The sequence below is a fragment of the Polypterus senegalus genome, chromosome 13 (genome assembly GCF_016835505.1).
Source record: "Polypterus senegalus isolate Bchr_013 chromosome 13, ASM1683550v1, whole genome shotgun sequence".
NCBI lineage: Eukaryota > Metazoa > Chordata > Cladistia > Polypteriformes > Polypteridae > Polypterus > Polypterus senegalus.
Window position 1 is genome coordinate 93,764,032 of NC_053166.1, and position 26,438 is coordinate 93,790,469.

At 41.8% G+C, this 26,438-nt stretch overlaps 1 protein-coding gene across 3 annotated transcripts in view; it reads left to right on the forward strand.

The window, feature by feature from the left end:
• Positions 1-20,634, forward strand: part of LOC120542256 (synembryn-A-like) — a 188,066-nt gene extending 167,432 nt beyond the window's left edge. For all 3 annotated transcript variants that reach the window (XM_039774573.1, XM_039774575.1, XM_039774574.1), the window contains exon 12: positions 19,409-20,634. In XM_039774573.1, the coding sequence (XP_039630507.1) occupies positions 19,409-19,571 (163 nt within the window). In that variant the 3' untranslated portion in view covers positions 19,572-20,634. The remainder of the gene's footprint in view (positions 1-19,408) is intronic.
• The last annotated feature ends 5,804 nt before the right edge of the window (positions 20,635-26,438 follow it).

The following is a 26,438-nucleotide window of genomic DNA, read 5'->3' on the forward strand; positions in this document are numbered from 1 at the left end:
CAATGCACGCATGCGTGTGTGTGTGTGTGTGTGTGTGTGCGCGTGTGCGTGTGCGTGCGTGACTGTCTCTCACGCGGGCCTGCCTGCCTGTGTGTGTGTGCATGCATGTCTGTCTCTCGCACGGGCCTGCGTGTGTGTGTGTGTGTGTGTGTGTGTGTGTGTGTGTGTATGTGTGTGCATGCCTGAGTGTCTGTCTCTCGGGCAGGCCTGCGTGTCTGTCTGTCTGTCTCGTGCGCACGCACCTGTGTGTGTCTCTCTCTGCTCTCTGCACACACAGGGAATGCACAGGAAGAGACTGAACACATGCCATGTGGCCCCGCGCATGCGCACTTCACCAGAAGACACACACACACATGAACACCTGGACGCACACAGGGGTTTTATTAAAGAGGATGTGTATATGTATATATATATGCATATATATGTATATGTATTGTCACACACGTGCGCATGGGAGGCAGCTAAAGGGCTTGAGTGAAGGCAGTTCGGAGGCATGCCGGGTGTGGCAGAGTGCACTGACTCTTTTTCTCCCTTGCCTGTAGACCATCCCCGGGGGATTTCACCTGGATCTCCTGACATCACTTCCGGGACTGAGCCAATGGAAGTCGGCCACACCAGCTCCAGTCCCTCTGATGTCACCTCCGGCTACGAGCCAATGGTGGAAGACCACGTGCCAGATCCATACGACCTCACTTCCTGTCTCCCCCTTTAAAACCTGCCCCTTTTCCTTTGTTTCCTTAGTCTTGTTTTGGACTCGGTTGTATGCACTTCAGTGCTCTGTATTTTGCTAAGAAAAACGACTTTTGCAGCCAGGATACCACAATATACGGGTGGCTGCCCCAACTCTTTATCTGTCAATGTCTCGTTCTTGTGACAGTGGCGTAGTCGGCAGGATGGAGAAGTCAGGGGACAGGACCTGCAATATACCCAGGTGGGAGCGCATCGGGCGAGTATTCAGGCGGGAGGGTGCCCCGTGGTTCGGCGTGACCCGGTGCGGGCTCCGCTCCCGGCACTCATAACTAGCCCATCTGGAGTGGCCAGGGAGTGTGCGGGTGGGGCTCACAGAATTGGGCTGCCCTGGAGGGGGAGGCAAAAGGTCCTCAGTATGCTCTCTTGGGGGAGAGTGCCTGCCTCCCTGCGAAACCAAAGCCCCATTTACCACCTAGGGGTGCCCCAGACTGGCAGGTGAATAAAATAAAAACATGGAGGTTGGACCCTGAACGCCAACCAACAAACAAGCCTGGTCCTTATGGGCAATGGTAGGGCATTGGCTACGCCATTTGAAAACACGCCCTACCAAATAATAGAGCAGGTAGCTTGCTATCTGCTCCTGGAAGCGCTTCCCCGTGGCTTCCCCAGCCGGTTTGGGGCGAGCGGTTTAAGAACATGGCTGAGCTCATAGAGCTTATGGAGACGCAGAGGGCGGCCTCACACTCTAGGGGAGCAGAACCGTCCTCATGTCAAACTCAGCCGGGTATGTTCCAAGACCTAGCCCCACCCTGTACAATCCGGAGCTCAGTATGGCGTCCAGCGGGCGGGCGCAAAACCGCTTGGAGGCAAGGAGGAATGCAGGTGGAGGGTGAGGAGGGGTTGGTGTGCTCTGGCTAATCCGCTGGCGGTCCCACATACTGGCGTGGTGATCGCCAACGGACACAAGACCACAGGTTTGTTCGACCGCAGCAACATTTCATTGTTGCCCGCCGCTTTGTGCAACCGCAACAGTGGCTAAATTTAAGACCGGTATAACCTGTGTCCACGGAGACATCCGCTGGTACAGGTCCGCCGCTGTGTCATCAGTTACGGAGGGTCAGTTCAGAACTCACCGTAGCCGTCCTACCTGATCCTCCACACCCGTGATACTAGGGCGGACTGGTCTAAAATCAAAAGCGGTGAGACACATACCACTCCGGGTTAATTTGGGCCTCGTTATGGACGGAGATAACCCGTCTCAAGCTGCCTCCACGCCGTGTAATCAGCCGGCAGAGAGAGAAGCAGTCGCCCTGACTGACGGGCAACTCCCGGCCGCCGCTGGCTAACACGCCATCCACCAACGCCGCGGCGGAGCGGAGGAAACCACGCCCATTGAGGTCGACGCTGACCCTCTCTCCGTGTTGCGGTTCCAATTTAAAGAAACGCCGGCTTCTTTTAGAAGGGAGCAATGGAATGATGACTCCCTGAAGTTTGTAAAAAATGCAGTGGTCCTTGTCAATGGCCAGCGCACTAATCAGTCGATGCCACAGGGCCCCTACTTTGTGCTAGATAATGACCTCCTTTACCGTGTAGCAATGCATGACGGGCAGGAGACGAGGCTGCTGCTAGTGCCGCGTACCTTCCGCGGCAGGTCTGTGAGCTAGCACACGCCCACCTCCTAGGTGGCCACCTGGGCACCAAAAACTCTGGAGCGGATCAAGCTCCGCTTCTACTGGCCAGGAATTAATGAGGAGGTTCGTCGCTTTTGCGCTTCCTGCCCGGAGTGTCAACTGCGACAAATTCCTAGGAGGGACCGTGCTCCTCTCATTCCTATTCCACTGATTGACGCTCCTTCCACAGAATCGGGTCGACCTGGTGGGACCCCTGGAGCCCTCAGCCCGAGGACACAAGTACATTTTAGTCCTCGTGGATTACGCTACACGATACCCGAAGCTGTTCCGTTGCGCTCAGCTACCTCTAAAGCCATCGCACGGAATTACTAGGGTATTCGGCGTGGGGATCCCCAAAGAAGTCTTGACAGACCAGGGGACCCCTTCACCTCGGAAACGCTCAAGGAGACTGCCAGATTACTGAAAATAAAGCATTTAAAGACCTCGTGTATCATCCTCAAACCGACGGATTAGTAGAGAGGTTTAATCAAACTCTCAAGCAAATGCTGCGTAAGGTGGTCAGCGAGGATGGAAGGAACTGGGATCAGCTCCTCCCCTCGTCCTTTTGCCTATCGGAAGTCCCACAAGCCTCCACGGGTTCTCCCCTTTGAACTACTGTAGGCGACAACCTCGGGCATATTAGATATTTTGAAAGAAGGCTGGGAAGAAGAGGCTCTTCCCTCCACAAACATACTGGAGTATATCGCGCAGTTACGCGATAGATTTGGAAAGATTCGGCCTGTCCTTAAAAGTCACATGGAGGAGGCTCAAGCAGCACAGGCCCGGTACTACAACCGCGCACGCCTCTTGGAGTTCCGCCCGGAGATCGGGTCATGGTCCTAGTGCCTACCTCCCACTCTAAATTGCTTGCCCACTGGCAGGGCCCCTACGGTTAAGGAGAGGAAGGGACTGGTCGACTATTTGGTGAGTCAACCCAATCGCCGGCCAAAGGAGCGGTTTATCATGTGAACCTGCTGAAACCGTGGAAGGACAGGGACCCCGATCCCTCCTCCGCCAGCCCCGCCACTCTTCGCCACACACACGACCTTAACTTCGCACGGACTTAAGTCCCAGACAGCGGCAGGAGCTGGAAACAGTTATCCGGACCGCTGGGAGGTAGTCAGTGAGAACCCGGAAGGACCTCTCTGATTGAGCACAACATCGTGACAGAGCCCGGGTTGTTGTCCGAGAACGCCTGATCGCCTTCCCGAGGCAAAAAGGCTGAAGTGGAGCTTGAGATCAAGCGCATGCTGGAGCTAGGTGTGATTGAGGAAAGTTATAGTCCCTGGTCCAGCCCCATTGTGCTCGTCGGTAAGCCTGACGGAAGTTGGAGGTTCTGCAATGACTTCCGGCGGCTTAATCAAGTCTCCCAATTTGATGCTTATCCAATGCCACGCGTGGACGACCTCCTCGAGAGGCTTGGACAGGCTCAATACCTGACCACACTTGACATGACGAAAGGGTACTGGCAGGTTCCTTTAACGGACTCCAAGGTAAAACGCGTTTAGTACCCCTAGCGGACACTGGCAGTATCGTGTCCTTCCATTTGGGTTACACGGGCTCCAGCAACCTTTCAGCGCCTGGTGGACAAAGTGCTTCGCCTCATAGCTCATACAGTGCTGCCTACCTGGATGACGTGGTCATCTATTCCAGCACATGGAAGGAACACCTACAGCATGTCCAAGCGGTATTACGGACACTTGGTGAGGCCGGGCTCCGGATTAATCCCAGAAATGCTTCTTGGATTAAGCGAGGCCAAATATTTAGGCTACCTGGTGGGTCGGGTACCGTAAGGCCACAGTGCTCCAAAATTGTTGCCATTCTGAAATGGCCCCGTCCGTGAACCAAGCGGCAAGTCCAAGCCTTTCGGTTAGCCGGGTACTACCGCCGGTTTGTACCCGGTTTTGGAGAGAGGCGCCTTGACTGATTTAACAAAGAAGAGGGCCCCAACATTGTGGTATGGACTGAAAAACAGGCGCTGCATTTGGTGACTTAAAGCAGGCCCTTACGCCCACACCTGTTTTGATGGCACCTAACTTTTCTTTGCCTTTCATCCTCCAGACGGACGCCGGACACAGGCCTGGGCGCCGCTGAGCCAAAGCGTCGATGGTGTGGAGCACCCCATCATGTTCCTGAGCCGGAAACTGTTGGACCGGAAGACCAGGTATGCTGCGGTGGAGAGGGAGGCTCTGGCGATTAAATGGGCGATTACTCAGCTGAGGTACTACCTGTTGGGCCGGGAATTCACCCTTGTCACGGACCATGCACCCTACAGTGGATGGCCCTCCACAAGGAGTCGAATCCGCGGGTCACCCGGTGGTTTCTTGACCTGCAGCCGCATAAGTTTTCGCTGTTCATCGCCGGGCGCTCCACGCCAACGCTGATGCTCTTTCTCGGGTTCACGACCTCTCGGTTAGTCGCCCGACCCGTCGGGTCTGGGCTAAGGGGGGGGCCTTGTCACACACGTGCGCATGGGAGGCAGCTAAAGGGCTTGAGTGAAGGCAGTTCGAGGCATGCCGGGTGTGGCAGAGTGCACTGACTCTTTTTCTCCCTTGCCTGTAGACCATCCCCGGGGGATTTCACCTGGATCTCCTGACATCACTTCCGGGACTGAGCCAATGGAAGTCGGCCACACCAGCTCCAGTCCCTCTGATGTCACCTCCGGCTACGAGCCAATGGTGGAAGACCACGTGCCAGATCCATACGACCTCACTTCCTGTCTCCCCCTTTAAAACCTGCCCCTTTTCCTTTGTTTCCTTAGTCTTGTTTTGGACTCGGTTGTATGCACTTCAGTGCTCTGTATTTTGCTAAGAAAAACGACTTTTGCAGCCAGGATACCACAATATACGGGTGGCTGCCCCAACTCTTTATCTGTCAATGTCTCGTTCTTGTGACAGTATATATATATAAATATATGTTTGTGTGTGTATATGTATATATATGTTTATATGCGTGTGTGTGTGCCAGCAACACTCATGACAATGACAAAACAATTACATTGTCAATCATGTTACGTTATTATTGAAATGTGTCCTTTTCTTTTTTATTACTTCTTTAACACACTACTTCTCCGCTGCGAAGCGCGGGTATTTTGCTAGTAATCCATAAAATGCAAGTAATTGTGGAGTTTTAAATGTCATTAAGAAGTATTCAATAAAGTGAGGTGAAAAACAAAGGCAGGAAGCTGTCCCATTAAAACTTTTCTGCCTTGGTGCATCCTTTGAAACCCGAGGTTGGTTGTCTCCTCTGCTGCAAGGTTCCATGCGGGGTTAGCAGAGGAGACAACCAACCAAGAGTCACAGCCAACCTTAACACGCTGCAGTCCCTGCTTGCCCAGGAGCTAACAGCATCCTGCTACACTGACACTCACTCCTCCAACTCTCACTGCCACTTCTCAGTCTTATACAAGAGCGAACATTGGGCCACTTCAGGGGCCTCATGTATAAATGGTGGGTACGCACACCTTGCGGTGTATAAAAACTAAACTTGGTGTAAAACCACGCACATTCTCACGGCAGCACAACACATTGCCATATGCAGGTTTTGCAGACTAGCAGCTCCCAGCCTCAAAGCCAAGCCATGCCATTTCTATGTGTTTTCCCTTTCTTTTTTAGATTCACATACATGATGTGGCTTTATCAAATACACTGAAATTAACCGCATATCGTTTAGAAATTTAAGGTATCTGATTGTGGTCTGATTGTGGTCAACCTGTAACAATGTACCATAGCTGCTTTAGTATTGTTGCTCTCAGTGTACCACTTAAAGTATTTTAACCCACTGTATCTGAGTGTGGAATCACAAGTGTACAGCAGCTGATCCTTTGTGTCGAGAGCGCAGAGGATTATCGGGATACAGCATCTAGCCCTGAACATTTATAGCACACTCTGCCTCAGCAATGCTCACAGTCTATTTGAATTTCTTCCTATCGGCAAATGCTTCAGAGCCTTTCCTGTAGAGACCTCGAGGTTCAACAAACATTTTCATCCCAATAGCTTTAAACACACTCAATCAGTCCATCAAGTGCTCCTGGTAGAACTGTTTGTACTTGGAATTACAGTTACCTCACTGTAAACTTGCACTACAGTTGCAATATTGCACAACCTGAGCCACTTTATGAATCTTTTACACTATGTGCACTATATTTACATGTATATTGTATTTATGCTTTCATATTGTATATCTTTTATTGTTTTTTGTTGTATTATTATTATTGTTGTTATTTTATCATTTTAAATAAAAATACATTTATGGAGGATTTGCATATTGAATCTCATTATACCATACAATCACAGTAAAGGAATTCAATTCAGCAGAAGAGAGCGAGTATTTACTGATGATGCCAACTGGCTTCTAAGTCAACTTAGATTTCCAAGAACTCTATCTTCTTAGAGCTCTTAAAATAATTTTTAAGATGAAAATTCATTAAAGTATGTATATTAAATTATACTGATACATTTTTAACTTAATTTAAATAATGTATACTGTTATTAATTAAACCTGTTGGCATGGTGTTACACCAGTAACGATGAGCTGGTACCCCATCCAGGGATTGTTCTTGCCTCGCACTGTATGGTTGCTGGGACTGGCGCGACCCTGGATGGATAGATGGATGGAATAATTAAACATGCACTATGAAGATATTTAAATGTTCCTTAAAAGTTTTGAAGATTGGCGTTCTAAGCCTGTTCTAAGGAATTGGGAGTTGGTATGTTTGAAAGAGACAGTACTGCTGCAATAAATTATTTCATTGAGGGTCGTGTATATCCCAGCAAGTATCTTGCAGGAGGCAGGAACAATCTCTGGGTGGGAAGCCAGCTCATCGCTACCACTGTGCCACCATGCTCCCATGTTTAATACATGCTTTAATTCATTTCATCGTGAAAATGATATCAAGCAATGTTTCCCAAACTCAGTCCCAGGGAACCCCTGTGGCTGCAGGTTTTTGATCCAACCAGATTCCTAATCAGTGACAACACCTGATAACACTGAGCTCAGTTAATTGGCTGGTATTTTTTTTTCTTTTATTTGACGTTCAGAAAAGCACAGCAGCATGAATTTTACATTTATAAGACATTTATAAATATTTCTGCTTTTGCTATAGATTTAAATGCTTAACTTTCTTTTGTTGATTTCATTATACTTTGCCCTTTCTCTGTGCAGTTTTCCCCCCTTCATTGTATCTTATTAATGACAATTTAAAACGAGCACATCAGACACCAAGGCAAGCAACACTGAATAATCAAAGGCTAAAACTACTGAGTCAGACCCACTATCCGTCCGTTATCCAACCTGTTATATCCTAACTACAGGGTCACGGGGGTCTGCTGGAGTCAATCCTAGCCAAAACAGGGTGCAAGGCAGGAAACAAACCCCGGGCAGGGTGCCAGCCTACCGCAGGGCACTCACACACACACATACACACCCACACACCAAGGACAATTTAGAATCGCCAATGCACCTAACCTGCATGTCTTTGGACTGTGGGAGGAAACTGGAGTACCCGGAGGAAACCCACACAGACATGGGGAGAACAGGCAAACTCTACGCAGGGAGGACCCGGGAAGAGAACCCGGGTCTCCTAACTGCGAGGCAAGATGAAAATACTGTTAAAAAGAAAAAAAAAATACATTATTCCTATATAACTGCTTGGTACATTTTAATATACAGTATATATATATATATATATATATTTTTTAGCAAACTTAGTTTTCTAATTTCTGTATTGTTCCCTAAGTGCTGAACTTGGGAAATATCAGTTCACTTAATTAGCCCAGGAGTTCAATTAAAAACAGAAGCTGATTGGATCAAAAACCTGCAGCCACAGGGGGTTCCCCAGAACCGAGTTTGGGAAACTGAATTATCAAGTATACCTCTTAGCAATTATATTGTTCAGATTGCTGTAATATCATGATTGTAATGTATTCTGTATCCTGTTGATGTAAGAGAAAGCCTGAAGCACGTAGTGATTCACACACACAGAGCACGTAGAATATGAAGCATTTAATGTACTACTTTAGTTACGATAGGTTCTGAGAAATTCTAGTAAGTTAAACATGGATTTTAAGATGAAGTTTACGACATTCTACTTTAATGACAAAATAAACTACAAGATTAAACTGGACTTTTCAACCTTTTTTTTCCACTGTGTCCCCATTTTTTTCTTTTCTCTGTACTCTAATATACTGTAACACTCAGGCGGTGGGTTATGATTCTCCTTTTCACGGTGACTTTGATATCTGACCCTTTCTTATTTATTTTGGGCACTGTGTGACTTTCTGAACATGATTTTTCGTGTTTTTCCGTCACTCTGTATCACTCGATCAACTTCTTTTTGTTGTTTACAGTATACCACTGCTTAAGCTAACAAATAGTACATTTTTCCTTGGCTCCACTTTGCTTTCGCTCATATTCTTTTTTTCACATGCTTTTGCCATTGTCTTTTAACCAAACACTGAATGGAAGTTGATATTTGTATTGATTTGCATATTAAAATATGAAAAATTATGGGTAGAGTCGGGGTGGGACGGTGCATGCATGTGCCTTATTTTTCACTTGACCAGGATTTATGGAGTTGGCTTAAGTACGGATTTGTGCATCTGAATATTTTTGTGTGTACGCACATTTCCACTTTTGTCCATACACCATGTTTTAGTATGAATTCTGTGCACGCCGTTATCCATGAGGCCCCAGCTACCCCAAAAATGCTCAATTGGAGCAGCCCTTTTCAGCCTCCTTGAGCGTCTGCTGTATGCTCCTACCAGGGCACTCCTTCCGGCTTCCTGTCTACTCTCGTCATTTCTTCCTCTTTAACCTCCTTTCTTTTCTGTTCTCCTTTTTGCTCTTTTTGTCAATCTCTTTCTTGTCACTTTTCTGTCTCAGTTTTCTCTGTTTCTCACCTTTTTCTCTTTGCCATGATCCCACAGCATTTGCACATGAGTGGCGATCAGCCAAGAACCTCAATCAGCTCCACAGCAGTGCTGTCATGCGCACATCTGTTCCCATTCCAATCCTGCACTTTATTGGACATGATTATTTATTTAAAATCTGTAAAGTGCCATGGACTACTTATTACACTATCCTTATGTACATTTTTGCATCCAATTTTTTTAATTAGCTTGTGGAGGAGCATTATGTGTACTCTGCCAGAAATCATTTTTACTTATGCTGCTGTTCCACCAATAGACACACGAAACAAATATATTCACATTCGGTCATGCTGGACGCATAGGAAGCTGACAAAATAACAGTAACACCTCACAGTATATAAAGACCTAGTAAGGAGTAAAGCTATTCTTTGCCTTATGAATAGCTTCAGTCCTTTTGAAATGCCAACTTTTGAGTCCTTAACTGGGTTTAGAGGGATATTTTACCATTCTTTAAGAGGAACATCCATCCATTCTTCGATTGATGAGGGTAGTGGAAATGTACTTTGCACTCTGTGCTTCAGGACTTTTCCTAACAGTTAAATGATAGTAAGATCAGGTGATTCTGTTGGCCATTTGAGTTCATGCTGGTGCTCATGAATTACTTTAAGAATTTGTATTGGGGCGATACTATCCTGGAACAGTGAAACATTGTTAGGGAACAGTGCTGGTACCATAAGGTGGACCTTGTTGTGTAAAATGGCTTCATATTCTTTAGCTGGGATATGATCATGCAGAGCACTTAGATCATCTGATGTAATGGTTTCCCACAAGATGGCTGACAGAACAGCCATCCTGTATTTAACAGATGCCAACAGACACTGTGGGTTAAACCTATGCTTTGTCTTTCTCTTCAGATTTTTGAAAAATTATGAAAGATAACTCATCTGACCAATTTTTTGAGACTGGGTCACAGAGGTTCTGATTCAATTTTGTGGTTATTTATATGGCATTTTGACAACTATCCTGTGATGTGTCTATCTAACACTGTGGTGAGCTTTGACTTGCAACCTCTGTTTCACTTTGTTGATGCTAAACATATGCTGTCAGTAAATCTGATACAGTTCTCTTTGACACATGGAAATCTATTTACAGTTTTTGTGACTGATGCACGTGTAAGTTGGGTACTAACTCTGGGTTCTATTTGGAAGTTTGTTAGTTGTTTTGTATTGCTTGGAAAAAACTAACCTGTCAAAAAGCTAATTGGCAATTCAGCCTGAAATCACTTACTTTTGCAGATGCATTTGTAATTGTGTTAACTTAAAAACGAATTATTTTTATTGAGTTTTTGGTTTTTCTTTGGCCACCTTCTGTGGGTACTGTTGCTGAATAACATAACATTAATGACTTTCAGATATGGCGCCAGAAAGATGTGACAGGTTGCATGTTACTCCTCGTAGACTTTTTTATTTATTTATTAATTTTATTACAATCAATACATAGCAATCAAGTTTTTACAAAAAAAAGAATTATGCTAAGAACAGATCGATCCCCACCCTTGAGAGAGAGAGCAAGCCAAACGGTGTAAAATTTAAGGCTTTTAAAAATACCTGAATCAACAAATTCTCTGTGCTTTATAAAATCATTTCAAAATATTACTGATTAGATCCTGCCATGTTTTGAAAAAAGTCTGCACAGATCCTCTAACTGAGTATTTGATTTTTTCCAATTTTAAATAATATAACACATCAGTTTCCCACTGACTTAAAAGAGGAGAGTTTGGGTTCTTCCAGTTTATCAGAATAAGTCTGCGTGCCAACAGTGTAGTGAATGCAATCACAATTTGTTTGTCTTTCTCCACTTTAAGACCCTCTGGAAGAACCCCAAACACAGCTGTTAATGGGTTAGGAGGGATTGTGAGTCCAAGACTGTCTGAGAGGTAATTAAAAATTTTTGTCCAGAATAATGTTAATTTGGAGCAGGCCCAGAACATGTGACCTAGTGAGGCTGGGGCTTGGTTGCAACGTTCGCAGGTTGGATCATGCCTTGGAAACATTTTGGAGAGTTTTAGTCGAGACAGATGTGCTCGATATATAATTTTGAGTTGTATAATTGTATGCTTTGCGCATATGGAGCTTGAGTGAATTCTCTGCATTGCTACTTTCCACTCCTTTTCTGATATATTAATTGAGAGGTCATTTTCCCAGTGTCCTCTTGGATCTTTGAAAGGAAGGGATTGTAAAAGGATTTTATATATTGTAGAGATGGAGTCTAACTCCTTGAAATTGAGCAATAATTTTTCCAGCGTGGATGAGGGTGCAAGATGAGGAAAATCTGGAAGGTTCTGTTTAACAAAGTTCCTGATTTGAAGATAGTGAAAGAAATTTGTAGCTGGAATGTTAAATTTGGAATGTAATTGTTCATAGGATGCAAAGACGTTGTCTATATAAAGATCTCTAAGCAAGTTAATTCCAAATTTTTCCAGATATTAAAACTGCATATGTTTGTGAGGGTTGAAAGAGGTGGTTCTTTTGCAGGTGCCACAGAAAGAAGCTTCTCCGTCTTAAAATGCTTTCTACATTGGTTCCAGATTCTAAGTGAGTGGAGCACAATTGGGTTATTAGTGTATTGCCGATAACGTGTGTTTATTGGAGCACAAAGCAAGGAATACAAAGAAGTACTGCAGGATTTTACTTCTATTGCGGTCCATGCCTGTGTATGTTCTTCTATTTGTGTCCAGGTTCTTATCGACTGTATATTTGCCCCAGTAATAAAACTGGAAGTTAGGTAGAGCCATGCCACCTTCTGCCTTTTGTCTTTGTAGGGTCGCTCTTTTGATGCGTGGATGTTTAGAATTCCAAATAAATGAGGTTATTGTTGAATCTAATTGCTTAAAGAACGATTTATTAATGTATATTGGTATGTTTTGAAATAAAAAGGAGCTTAGGAAGAATATTCATCTTAACAGTGTTAATTCTTCCAGCTAGTGTGAGATGAAGGGTTGACCATCTATGCAAGTCTTGTTTAATTTTTTCCATGCAGACATAAATTTTGTTGATAAAGAGCTTTATGTTTACTTGTGATGTTTACCCCGAGGTATTTAAACTGTTCTGCAATGATAAAAGGAAGGGTGTCTAATCTAATATTATATGCTTGCGAATTCACCGGAAAGAGTACACTTTTATTCAGATTAATTCTGAGACCAGAGAGCTTTTGAAATTCTGTGAGTGCTGCTAAGACTGCAGGCACAGAATTTTCTGGGTCCGATATATACAGTACCATGTCATCTGCATATAATGAGATTTTCTGTTCCAGTCCTTCTCTGCTAATCCCCTTTATCTGATCAGTATTTCGACAATGTATTGCCAGTGGTTCAATGGCAATTGCAAACAGCAGTGGTGACAAAGGGCATCCTTGTCTTGTGCCACGCTCTAGTTTAAAGTAGTCTGAGCAAATGTTATTGATGCAAACTGAAGCTTCTGGGTTAGTATACAGTAATTTAATCCATGCACAAATGTTCGGGCCAAACCCAAACTTCTCCAAAATAGTAAAAGGTATTTCCATTCAATCATGTCGAATGCTTTTTCTGCATCCAATGATAATAATATTTCTGGGGTGTTTGATTTAGTTGGTGAGTATATTACATTAAACAGGCGTCAAGATTTGAAGATAAGTGTCGGCCCCTAATAAATCCAGTTTGGTCTTGTGATATTATTGAGGGAGCACTTTCTCCATCCTTCTAGCTATGATTTTAGAGAGTATTTTAACGTCGTTATTCAGAAGTGAAATTGGTCTGTATGATGCACATTGTAATAAGTCCTTATTTTGTTTTGGAAAGACAGTGATTAGTGCTTGGCGAAAGGTTTGTGGAAGAGATTGGTTATCTCTGGCTTCTGTAAATGTTGCTAATAGGAGAGGAGCTAGCTGAGCGGAGAATTTCTTGTAAAACTCTGCAGGGTAGCCATCAGGGCCTGCTGCTTTTCCACCTTGGAGTGACTTTATAGCATCCAGTAATTCTGATAATGACAGAGGTTTATCGAGCTCCTCCACACTAATAGCGTCAATTTGTGGTATCTGTAATTTATCCAGAAATGCATTAGATTGTATATTGTCTTCTTTAAACTCAGTAGTATATAGGGATTTATAGTAGTCTCTAAAAGTGTACATTATATTTTTGTGTTCGATGATTTTATCTCCATTCGTGTTAGTAATTACCGAGATTGCGTTGCACTTCTTGCTTGTGAATTTGTTGCGCTAAAAGCTTATTAGCTTTCTCCATGTTCATAATAATGATGTCTGGATTTGTAAATTAGTTGTTCGGTTTCTTTAGTTGTCAAGAGGTTTAATTCTGAATGTAGAGCCTGCCTCCTCTTATGTAGAGTCTCGCTTGGTAGTCTGGCATGTTCTTCATCTATTTTAGTAATTTCGCTTTTATCTCTGCTACTTTCTTCGCTCGGATTTATTTCTGTGGGAAAGATATGAGATAATCTGTCCTCTTAAGAAGGCCTTAAGAGTTTCCCAGAGTATTCCTGCAGAGATCTCAGGGATGTATTTGTCTCTAGAAAGAATTCAATTTGTTTGGATATAAATTCAGTACAATTCTCGTCAGCTAATAGAAGCGGATTGAGACGCCATCTGCGGGTGAGTGTATGGGGCTTAGTAATTTCAGCTCCAAGATCATCGGAGCATGGTCTGAAATAACAATAGCATCGTATTTACAAGATTTAATCTTAGGCAAGAAGTTATTATCTATAAAGAAGTAATCAGTCCTTGAGTAGCAATGATGTACTGGTGAGTAGAAAGAATATGTTCTTGAATTTGGGTTTAAAAACCTCCAGGGATCTGATAAGTTGTGATCAGTTATAAACTTTGTAATTATCTTTGCGGTGTTAGTTGCCGCCCCTGTGGAGGAAGTCTTATCTAAAAGTGGATTTAGAACACAATTAAAGTCCCCAGCCATTATAAGTTTATGAGTGTTCAGATTGGGAATGGATGCAAATAAATTTTGTATAAATTCCTTATCATCAACATTAGGTGCATAAACATTTATCAAAATCATTTTACAGTTAGATAAGTCTCCCATGACCATCACATATCTCCCTTCAGGATCCAATACTACATCTGATGCTACAAATGGTACTGTTCTATGTATGAGAATTCCCACCCCTCTAGTTTTCTTTGTAAAACTAGAATGGAACATTTGGCCAGTCCAGTCTTTTGCAGCCGGAACTGATCCTTACTTAGTAAGTGGGTTTCCTGTAAAAATACTATTTTAGCATTTAGACCTGTTAGGTGAGAAAGTACTTTCTTTCTCTTTAATTCGTGATTCAGGCCTTTAACATTCCAGCTTACGAAGTTAACTGTCCCATCATGGAGACACTGATTCTGAGTTTTTGGTGTCATATTATAGTCTTAACTGGAAGTGAAATAGTTTAGGTCTTAATTTCCTATTCCCCCAAGAGTTGTTGCCATGCAGCTTATTATTACGTTGATAGTTATAATTATAAAGATTGAGATGATAGATTAGATATAGATCAAGCCTGCTCTCTTTCTCTTCCCCTTAACCCCCACCCTCCCTTTTTGCCTCCCCAGGTGAGGCTAAAACCCACTTCATGCAGTCCCAGTCCTCTGACATACCCAGAGACAGAGCACGTCCAAAGCACATCAAGCCCCCATGCAGTGGCGCTTTAAGGTTAAAAGATAGAGATATCTGTTACCAATATAGTCTTTAAAAGAGGAAAAAGAAAAAAAAAAAAAAGAAAAGAATTTTGCACTTAATATACATATATATATATACATATACACATATACATATATATATATATATACATACATACATACATATAATCTTCATCAATTTTAGTGCATTAAGATGATATCCCCAGATAATAAACCCAGGTGATGGTGTTAAAGATGTGTCCAAAACAAGCATAACAAGTCTTAATGCAGTAATAGCAATAACAGCAAACCAAGGGTATGATATTGAACAGTCTCATTTAGGGTACACATGAAATAATTAGAAAAGAAAAAAAAAAGACTTTTTTTAGACTTTTTGTATTTCTGTTACTGTCGCTGTTTGTACTACCTGTTCACTGTTTTATTATGTATGACCTTAGAGCATTGGTAAACATTGGAACAACAAATAGACAAGTCAACACTAATGAAGTTATTGACCCAGAGCTGTTTGTCACAATAACCCGAGACCAACAGTGCAGACAGGACTCACTCGACTACTCCTGGATGACACGGAGGAGAAAGCGTGGCCGATGTGCCAAGATCCAAGTAAAGATGAAATGCAGGAGATTGGGACTTATACTGCCCAGCATTTTCCTGGCCAATGCTCAGTCTTTGGATAACTGGATGATCTCCACAGTAAACTTAGCAAATACAACAGCGGACACTTGTTAGATGTGGCAGTGCATCCAAATAATTACAGATTACAGTTCCCGGACACATGCTGCTACAACTATCGCCGCTTCATTCCCGGATGAGCTGAATTGTGCTTTTCCCCCGCTTCAAGTACGCTAACTCAGACAGGCTTGTGCAACTCCTTGCAGCGCCGCAAGACTCCAGCTTGAGGATATCCAAGGTTGATGCGAGGAGGACTTTCTTGGTATTCAGCATCTGTAAAACAGCAGGCCCAGATGGAGTTTCAGGTCACGTTTTAGAAAACTTGCTGCATTCGGCCAGCTGCTGTCTTTACAGACATTTTTAACACATCTTTGAGAGATTCATCTCTCTCCATCTGCTTCAAGAGCACAACCATCATTCCTGTACCAAAGAAAAATAAAGTGGACTGCCTTAATGATTACCACCCAGTAGCTCTTACTCCCATAGCCATGAAGTGCTTTGAGAGGCTGGTGCTGAAACACATTAAGAACATAATTTCTGAGAGTTTGGACCTCCTCCAGACCACTGAGGATGCCATTTCCATAGCACTTCACCTGACTCTGTCTCACCTAGAGAATAAGAACTGTTAGGCCAAGCTGCTGTTTGTGGACTATAAATCTACATTTGACACCATCATTGCGTCCCAGCTCATTGCTAAACTCCTGGATCTGGGGCTAAGCTCTTCAGTGTGTAAGTGCAAATTCTATAGGTGAGCTGTGGAACCCATTGTCAAAGGATGCATTACATCCTGGTACAGAATCCGCTCAGTTCAGGATCACAGAGCTCTGCAGCGCGTGGTGAAAACAACACAGCAGATCATAGGCACTCAGCTCCCTGCGATACATGACATCCACACCATACGCTGTCTTAGGAAGGTAAACAGCATCAGGCAGGACTCCAGCCATCCTGCACTGCCATTTTTCACCCTCCTCTCATCCGAGAAATGTCTAAAGTTCAACTGAACACGCATTTCCAAATTCAGGAACAGTTTTTACCCAACTGCAATTAGGCTCATGAATGACCAGTAATCTTATCACCTTCACTAATATCTTGCACATGCATTTTCTGTCACATTTTGCATTTATTCTGTATTTATTTTATCTCTGGTGTTTGTTTTCTGTCTGTGGAGGCACATGTAAGCAAGCATTTTCATTGTACACCATACTTATACACATGACAATAAAGAAAGTCTCTGGAATGACAATAATAAAGCTGGACTGATTTTCAGTCCACCTCAAGGCACACTGAATGCACACACTCATTACTGTCAATGTATTGGGCATGCATATGAGTAGGTTAGTTGAGGATTATTTAAACTAGGGAATGGGCTTCGGTGGCAGAAAGTTTAGGACAGGCAAAGTTTAGAACTGTACATGAAAGGACACACAACAGTGTAAAACACATGCACAATAATGTAAATTAAGCCCAAAGTTAAAATGCAACAGTAGAATAAGTAATACATTAAAATTTCTTGTCTCAATTCTAGGAGTAAAAAAGATAAAATAAATAAGTTAACTTTGATATAAGCTGCAGTTAACTTTGATATAATAGGGATAACAATAATTATAGAGATGGGGAGAATTATGACATAGATGTGTACACACTGTTTAGGAAAGAGAGGCAAAACTGAAAAGGTGGGGGAGTTGCCATATATGAATTTAAATGCAAGGCCTCTTTTAATTAGATGGTGAGACACAGCTTAGTGAGGATATTTAGATTTGAGTAAATAGCATTAGGGATCAAGGCTTTTTTTATTGGGAGTATGTTATAGTACATGTAATGCAGGCAATAGTTTCAGTTTACATCTTTTAATACTAGAATTCCTTAAGCCTACGAAAAAACTTGTAATCCCAGCCCACCTTAAATCCCTTCACACCTCTCCATCAGCGTCTTTTGTTTTGTAAATGCGTCGATCAGCACAAGCACCCTGCTGTCCCATCCCCCACCTTGAAGGAGCTCAACTTTCCCAATTCAAGCCAAGGCTCCTTATCTGTGTGTGGGGTGTCTGGAATTGTATAGGGTAAATAATACAGTATATCGTTAATTGGAATACATGCATTTCATGCATGTTCTGTGTCTACAAAGATCTGTGTAAGTGTAGGATGAAAGGGAATGCAAGAAATGCTGAACACATACCTAGAGCAAAAACATTTTCCATGTTATATTAATAATGACAAGAAGTGTATAATGTGTGAAGACTTTAGTCCAAATATCAGATAAGCATGTGTGCTTTTATTCAAGAACATAACCAAAGAAAGAAAAAAGCATTAAATTTGCATGTGGCTGTTAATGAGTTAAAAACTCAAGCTCAAATGTCAATTGACAGGGAGTTTACATGTATTCTTAAATGGTGCAGAGGTAAGAACTGCTGCCTTATAACCCGAAGGTCCCAGGTTCGAGACCGGGTGCTTCGTGTTTTGAGTAGTGAGCTGTTATTATTATTTCTACAATATAACAAAAACATTCATTTGATTTGAGTCTGTAACACCCGGTGTAAATTTTGGCTACTTGTAAAAGGTTAGCACTTGTTTTTTTTATTATTCAGTTTTATTCTCTCAGTGACGTTCACGTGGTCCAATGAACTTGCCTCTTCTTCTCTGAGTTGATGGCGTTTATGTCCATTCTTTTCACAAGAGCAGCGCTCTGGCTGATGTCTGCTCATAACTATTTTTGTTGTACCGGCGATCAAAGATATGATGTCCTATGACCGCCATCAGACTGGACAAAGGCAGCTTCTAAATAGCGCTTTCGCTGGCTAATAGACTGCTACACCACAAGGCAACTTTGCTTGGCACCATAAGTAAAATTGAACTTCCACCTGCAGCTAAAGTCACTTCAGTACGCAAGGAATTCGCCATGCTAGTGTTTAGACCTGACAGTGCTGTGCTGACTGCGTGCACCCAAAACGAAGAAGCCTTTTATTTCAGTCTGTAACAGCTGGTGTAAAGTTTTGCAACCTTTAAAAAATATCGCTAAAGGGGTATAACCAGACACACAAACGCTGGTGAATCATGTCCTCTATTATCTTGTTGTCACTTGAATTTTTTGTGATTCAGTTTTATTCTTGAATAAAAGCACACTTGTCTTGTTATGCCTTATATTCCAGTAACCACTTGAATGAGATCAAATCTGTCTCTGCCTCTCTCTCGCACACACATCATTATTTGAAAGCGCTATCCCAGATATTGCCTGTACTCCTCATTATGGTGCTTGATACTAAAAATGCAGTCAAAGCAGAGTACAGGCAAGATCGAAAAAACGCTATGCCATTTGAACAATTTTTTATATTCAGTTTTATTCTTGGATTTATGAATAAAAACATTGTTCAAATGACATGTTGATGTGAATGTACATGTGCGAGAAAAAGTAACGTCCACCATAGACACTGCGGTGTCTGTTTGCTCAACAAGACACCAAGAAGAAATGATTGAGCTGCATTGGTGTGTCTGCTTTTATCCAGTTCTAACTTTTGTAAGTACCATAAATGTACACCGTCCTTTACAGACTCAAATCAGATGTATGTTTTTATTATATAATAGTAACAATAATAGCAGCACCCTACTCAAAATGGTAAATGCGAGGAGGACCCGGGATCAAACCCACAACCTATTGATTATGAGACAGCAGTTCTTACCTCTGCACCAGCCAAGCAGACATGTCTGCTTCATATCAATTGATAGTTAGGCTTCAGTTTTTACATATTTCCATATTTATTTCAGCAGAAAGTTTCCAATGTGTGTTTCTATTCAAGTTTGCTATTAACCTTCCAATTTGTGTCTCTTTTTCATGTAGGGAGCAGATTATAGAACCTTTTGGAGTCACAGTTGATGGTCGACTAGCACGTCTGAAAGATACAATGACAGACAATGCAATGCAGGAGTTGGAAAATGAAGAAGATGAAGAAGAAGAGGAGGACCCGCAAGCCAAGCTGGAGCATTCTGAAGAGCCCCTGTGAACTCTGAGCTAAAAAGGGGGAGAGAGAGGAAAAAAAATGTGAAGCGCGAAAGTAAATACAAAATTCTATTACAGTCCTTATTAAGAGGATTTGATTACAAGTGGCACTTTTTGATTGTAGCTTTGTACACTTCTGGTACATTGGTGCCCATCTTATGTAAGCCATTTCCTGCAAAGCTACCAGCCTAGTAGGTTGATGAGAGTCATGCAGATGTGTTAATTATAGGAAGAATTTTTAGAGCTGCATCCTACTTTTAGCCAAAAGCACAATAGGAGTGTCTTTTCTGGGATAGCAGGGTTAAATAAAATATACTGAAAAAAGACTGGCTGACTATGGTGGCGAGGAGATTGGTTTGGTTGGAGGAAAAATTATATAAGGCTTAATAATAGATGGAATGTCCTTAGATTACTGAACAGTAATTTTGAAATTTGCAGACTCTATGATATTTTTATGAATAGACAATTAACATATTGTCCTTTAATAAAGTGTGGCAAATAATTAAAATAAATGTTATTTTATTAAGTGCACTACATCTGTCATCCTGTATTGTCACATTATTCTCTACCATATCAAAAAACCCTGGCGGCTGATGATGAGTTCATTTAATTTGTTTGTTAGTTCTTAAATTAATTCATAACAAACATTTCCTTTTGGTTTGATTCTGCCTATACCCGTAGCTGCTTTTGCATAGACACTAAACATATGTATTCTAGAGTTAAGGCTATGTCACAATGTATGACGTTTCCAGTGATTTTTAGGCTTAGACTTTATTTACATAATCTTAGTGGTTCAGAGGCAGTTGGTTACATGCTGTCCTGTGGCTGCCAGTCATCTATTCTGACATCCCAGCAGCACACGCCAACCTGTCTGCCACTCACCCTCAGAATATCAGACATGTTTGATTTTTGTCTTAAGTTTTATGGACAGGCCCAGTGTGCATGAGAGCTGACAACCAGTGAAGAGTCAGCCAGAAGTATAATGCATGTGATGCTGCTACGAGGAAGAATAAGGAACACCAATGCTTTTAACATCAAAAATCTTACGTTTTATGTGGCATAACAAAGTGGGGAAAAAAGGGTGCTGAGATTGCAGCTAAACATGCAGTACATACAAACCATTTGCATGGAAACAAGCTCCATCAGGTAGCACGTTATGGACTATCAGAAAAGGGGGCGAACTTGTGATACCTTTTAAAACTATGTTGGAGATGCATAACGTGACATGTCCTGTGATTTACTGGTCTTGTAATATGCCGTGGTCCAGCAATGCGATCAGCAACTGCAGTTGGCAAGTCTGACATCCCTCTGACTAAAAGTTGTGTAATGTGACATTGGCTTTATTATTCCTGAGCATTTATGTGGGTGCTGGCTACCCTTAAATGTTTACAAACTGACAGCACTGAGGGGTCAGCTATTCTGCCCTTTCAAACGCATTAGATAAACTGAGTGCAATATTAATTTAAATAGAATAAATTGGTTACTCCCTTCCAGTTTGTGACAGTTAATAAGGCCACGCTTAACATGATGTCACCTCACTTGCTGACCTCCCCCAATGTATTCACACTAAGCTGTGTTAAAAGGCAGTCAGTAAATTCGGATGATTTTATAACAGACACTTTATTGATCGCAAGAAGAAATTGAGGAGTTTCAGAATCTCATAACTATTGACAGCAGTCTGCACCTAAACACAGAATACAGTCAAGTGTGAATATAATAATGAATAATAAAAAATGTACATTGGTATTTAAATGAACCTATTGGTTTAGCAGAAAAATGTTCTCCAATTGAAGAACATGTTATCAGTTATATTGACATCTGGTAAAAAAAGGCTTTCAGTAGCACTCCATGTAGTTCCGTGATATAATTAACCTTGTGCTGAATGTAATCCCCAGTTTAACATAAACTAAGTTCCAGGTATTCATGTCCAAATTGTTGTTTTTGTTACTGATTTCTAACTGCATGATCCATTTTGAGTGATTCTTAAAGTTTTTTCCATCTTAAACTATTCTTAGTATGTTCTGTGATTGACAATATTCTTTTTATATTTAAAGTACCAATAGTTGCCTAAATCACTAAAATGTTAATCTCTGGCAGTACTGTGAAAGAGGAACTACCATCTGCTACTCTAGATTTTATTTTACCTTTAGACCTTTGGGTTTTGTGTAACGACTTTGGTATTCTTGGAGTCACTTCATAGCCATTATAGACCTGCTTCAAGTGACAAAAGCTCCTAAACTGTAAAAAAGTTGGTAATTGGTTCATTTAATTTGTCAATGGGATAACTGGGCAATTCAAAATCTGAAATTCTTACCACTTGAGGACAGCGAATATGTTCAGTGTGATTAGTAAACTGATCAATGTTTGCATGAAGATGAAGCTTTGCCAGTTTATCAAAATTGCTCAAAGCAGCATCTGCTAAAAATGCCAAAAAATCCATTGAGGGGCTTAGAATTCTGGAAGGTACTCTAAATGTCAGTGAGATGGGCCTACGTCTTGATCTGGGTGTTTCTGGTGGACCTTTACTAGGCATTGATAGCTAGAAAAAGGTCCTGGTGTCCAGATTATTAAAGGAATTACTGCATATCTCCTGGGAAACACTTGAGTATTAGTTTGGAGAAGGGAACATCAAGGCTGCACCACCATGACCTAGAAGATGTTGCTAGCAGCACTGCACTCTGTTTCTATGTGGAGTGTTTAACTCTGTTTTCAAGTGCTCTCTAATCCTGCCATCATAATCCGAGACAAGCAAAAACGCTATCTTTAATTAGGCATTTGATCGCAGGCCATCTTCTAACGTGAATGTGCTATCAGGTTGTAATAAACGTTTTCCAAAGCTCATTATGTTTGTTTTTTTCTAACTCACTCACACATTGAGTGGGCCCTTACATCTTGTGCCACTCAACTTCTAAAATAAGCAAAAACCTTGAATCATAAAGAGTCTGCCAGACTGGTTTCAGCTGTTTCTCCATTACAAGTTGGAACTGTAAGGCTGCCCCCATTTGTACATTGCTCACATGACATCAAATGTAACTTTAAGTGTATTTGCATTCTTACTCATGCACTTGCATGGTGTTCCTGACACAGTGCTAAAGGTTCTTTTTGCTGCATTTTGACACTGTTTTTGAGTTTTGACTTTTGTTTTTATCCCTGCCCTTTTATGTTCTGTAGGATGCTCATTTCAGCCCAGTTCTTTGATTTTTGCCACCATGTTGTCCTTGGTTACAGACTGAAGTTTCCAAGTTGTGTTGAACATTGTCAATCAGTACTGTGACTGTGTTCCATTTTTTACAGGTCCTCCCTGCGTGGAGTTTGCATATTCTCTCCATGTCTGTGTGTGTTTCCTCCGGGTGCTTCAGTTTCCTCCCAGAGTCCAAAGACATGCAGGTTAGGTATATTGGCGATCCTAAATTGTCCCTTGGTGTATGTGCCCTGTGGTGGGCTGGCACCCTTCCCGGGGTTTATTTCTGCCTTGTGCCCTGTGCTGGCTGGGATTGGCTCCAGCAGACCCCCGTCACCCTGTGTTAGGATATAGCAGGTTGGAAAAGGACTGACTGACTCCACTTTTCATAGCAATCAACTGCTACACAAACTAAAAGATCAAGCAGTTCAACTAAGTGAATACAAATGGCATACAGAGTAATATTGCTTGGAGAAACTGGAGGTGTTTTTTGGTCTAGGTGGAGTGCACATATGGGGCTAGAACAAGCTGTGAAGTAATAATTCATGGATGATTCCAAAAACCTTTACTAAAAACAAAGTATAAACATAAAAGGCATTAAGTTTGACTTGGCTCCTGCAGCTAAAGGAAATCAGCACTGGTGAGTCTTGAGCATGTTTGTTTGCTTGTCTTCATTGGTTGTCACATCAGCCAACTCTTCTGCACCCATGCTATCTATTTTTATGTAATGCAACTTGAACTGCACTGCTGTTATATCATTTATTTTGCATGCTTTACACATTTCATCCAAACTAAAAGCAATTCCAGCAGAAGACGTTGGCATGAACTTCACTTTCTTGCAGCATATTGTGATTTTTTTTTTTCATTAAAACTGTAAAAGAATAAAGAAGGTCATATTAGAGCCTGGGCCTGGCTGGAAGTGATCACATTTTTCTGCCTGCTCTTTCCAAGTCTCTATTGATTTTATCATTCTTTTGTCTAATATAATACTCCAGTCTCCAAATTATTCAAGTCAGGCGGCGTTTTTTCCAGATAAACTTGTTTCCCAAGATAGTTATTCAGGAATGCTTTCCGACCATCCCAAGCCAAGCAACATGCCTTGGCATGTTCAAGTTTCTAGTTTCCAATTTCAGGTTTCCAATGACACTTGTTAGGGTAATATTAAGAAAAAGAAAATGTAACAGAAATACAGGAACAACAATCCATGGAGTCTGCACAGTTCTACTTTGCTGTAATGAAGGATTTTGACACTGTCCCTCCCACCCATCTCCAGTCTGACAGTAAGAGCTGTCGTCCCCCGTTATCTTGGAGTAATAACTTGTTCCTGCTTTCCCGTCAGCAGATCTTCTCCCAAATGTGTGTTTAAGTCTTTTCTATTTGGAAATTTGGATGCAAAAATATTTTTTGTATTATTTCACACTGTAATGATCTTAATTTTAAGGATGACATTTAGCTCAGTTAGAAACCAGGAATGTGACTCTCCAGCTTGGCAGCTTGGCAGGCCTGTGTATAAAATTCTAACATTAAAGAGTAACTTCCTGTTTTGAACTTTGAACCTGGAGGGCAGAGATGTAAAAAATACAGTATGTGATAAAATTGACAGGACATTATTGTAACAGTGAAAATAAAACAGAGCAATTGAGATATATATATATATATATATATATATATATATATATATATATATATATATATATATATATATATATATATATATATATATATATATCATTAGATATGTACTACTTGGTAAATTCACTTTCATTTCTTAAAGCCAAAAAGTAGAAAGATCTGGAGCTGTTTTCATTTGAACTCTGTAAGTTTAATGCATTCATCATAGAAAAAAATGTAGTGCCCATGCTAAGCTCTGTGACTCTTGGTGCTGTGATTAAACTAAATACATATAAAAAGAGGTTCTGCTTTGATTTCAGTGATCCCAGGAACTAATAACTCCTTAATAAATCTAATATGTTAGTAATAACAAAGCTAAATAAAATCAATTTTATTGTCACTGGAGAAGATACGTGTTACTTGCCATTCTGTTTCTGTGTTTAGCTTGTGTGCAATGTCTGAAGTATACGTACCGCTGATCAGGACAGCACATCAGTGTTAGGATATCCACTCCGTTGCAGACTGCATTGCAGGTACCTGAGGGAAGTTGACGTGAATCTCTGATGATGAAAGCTCTTGAAGTAACAACAAAGAAATCTTGAGGCCACCCTGAGCCTTCTATTAAAGCTCTGTAGACACCTGTGAAACTTTTCTCCAGCTTGAATGCAATTCTCTTTTTCTTCTTATTTGATACACATATATAACTAAGAATGATGGCCCTTTGTCAAAATCAATGGGTGTCTAGTCTATTCTCTACAGTTGTTAGTTGCTGTTCTGTCTTCAGAAATGCCATGGGTGTGTTGGGCTCCTGAATTGATTCTATAATTACTACTTGTAAAGGTTTTCCAGAGAGAGTTGTTTTCTTGACATCTTTGGAGATGGTTAACAATTTCTGTTTATTATCATTCTCACTAGAATGTAGCAATTCACTTGGCACCTTTGTTTCCGAGTCATAAAGATTCATGTAACCGCCGTCCACGGTCTCCGCAAGTGATACAGGCACTTTGCTGACTTCTGCTGATGCTGGAGAAGCTGAAGCGTTATGTTCTAAAAGCAGCTCTTCTAACTGCATAATATATGATTTTGCCCCACGAAGTATTTGCAGTTTGCTTACCTTGCGTATTGGTGAGAGTAGTGGGATTTTTTTATGAAGAAGGTCAAAGCCCACATTGACCATCTTCACCCTCTTTCTTTCTCTGGCATTCCTTTCTTCTGATGAGTGTCTTGTTCTTTCAGCATCTCTTATGCATTTTTTTCTGGATTTTGCCTTTCCAATGCATGAGTGATATTCTCCCTCTACTTCCATTGGTTGATCTGCTCCATTGATGCCCATAGTAGTTTCACTCTTAGCCTTTTTTTTTGTGGATGTGAGAGAAATTCTGGAGTCAACCATGTTGTTTCTTGGGAGACACCTGCATTTTGGAAGCACTCTTGCCAAGGCTGGTCATGTTTTGACAGAGAGATTTGTGTACGAGCAGGTCTTTCAAATGAAAGAAATGAAATGAGAAACAGTGCGGTATGGGTTGTCACTCAATACAGGCAAGTGGCAGAGGAGTGTGCATGTATGCATATTCCACTTGTACCTTTCTGGAAAAAATGCCTTTTCACTTCAATACCGAAACACCACCTCCACTGTGTTCCTCAGACACTCCCCTGGCTCCACTCCCAGTTTCTGCCACATGTTCCTCTGCCCTCCCCACCTACCTACCTACCTACCAGGCACTCCCCTGCCCTGCTTACCATGTGGTATGTTAACCTGTCACATCTACTGTTTCTCAGGCTTACCCACCTATATCTCCCCGCAATGATTTTTATATTTCCTTTTTATTTCTTTCTTTGTATCTTTACATTTAAACTTGTTCACTGTGTGTCAGTACTGGCTGCATTCTTCTTTTCCGAACGTCACTCTGGGCTGTACAGCAGCAGCACAGTGCTGTTGCCTCCTCACAGTCCTAGGAGAATGGAGTTTCAACACCAGCCAAGTCACAGCCTTTGTGTTTTGCACAATCTCCTCATTTTTTTTGGTAGGTACTCCGGTTTTGCTATTGCATTCCTAAGATGTGTGTACTTAGCAACTTC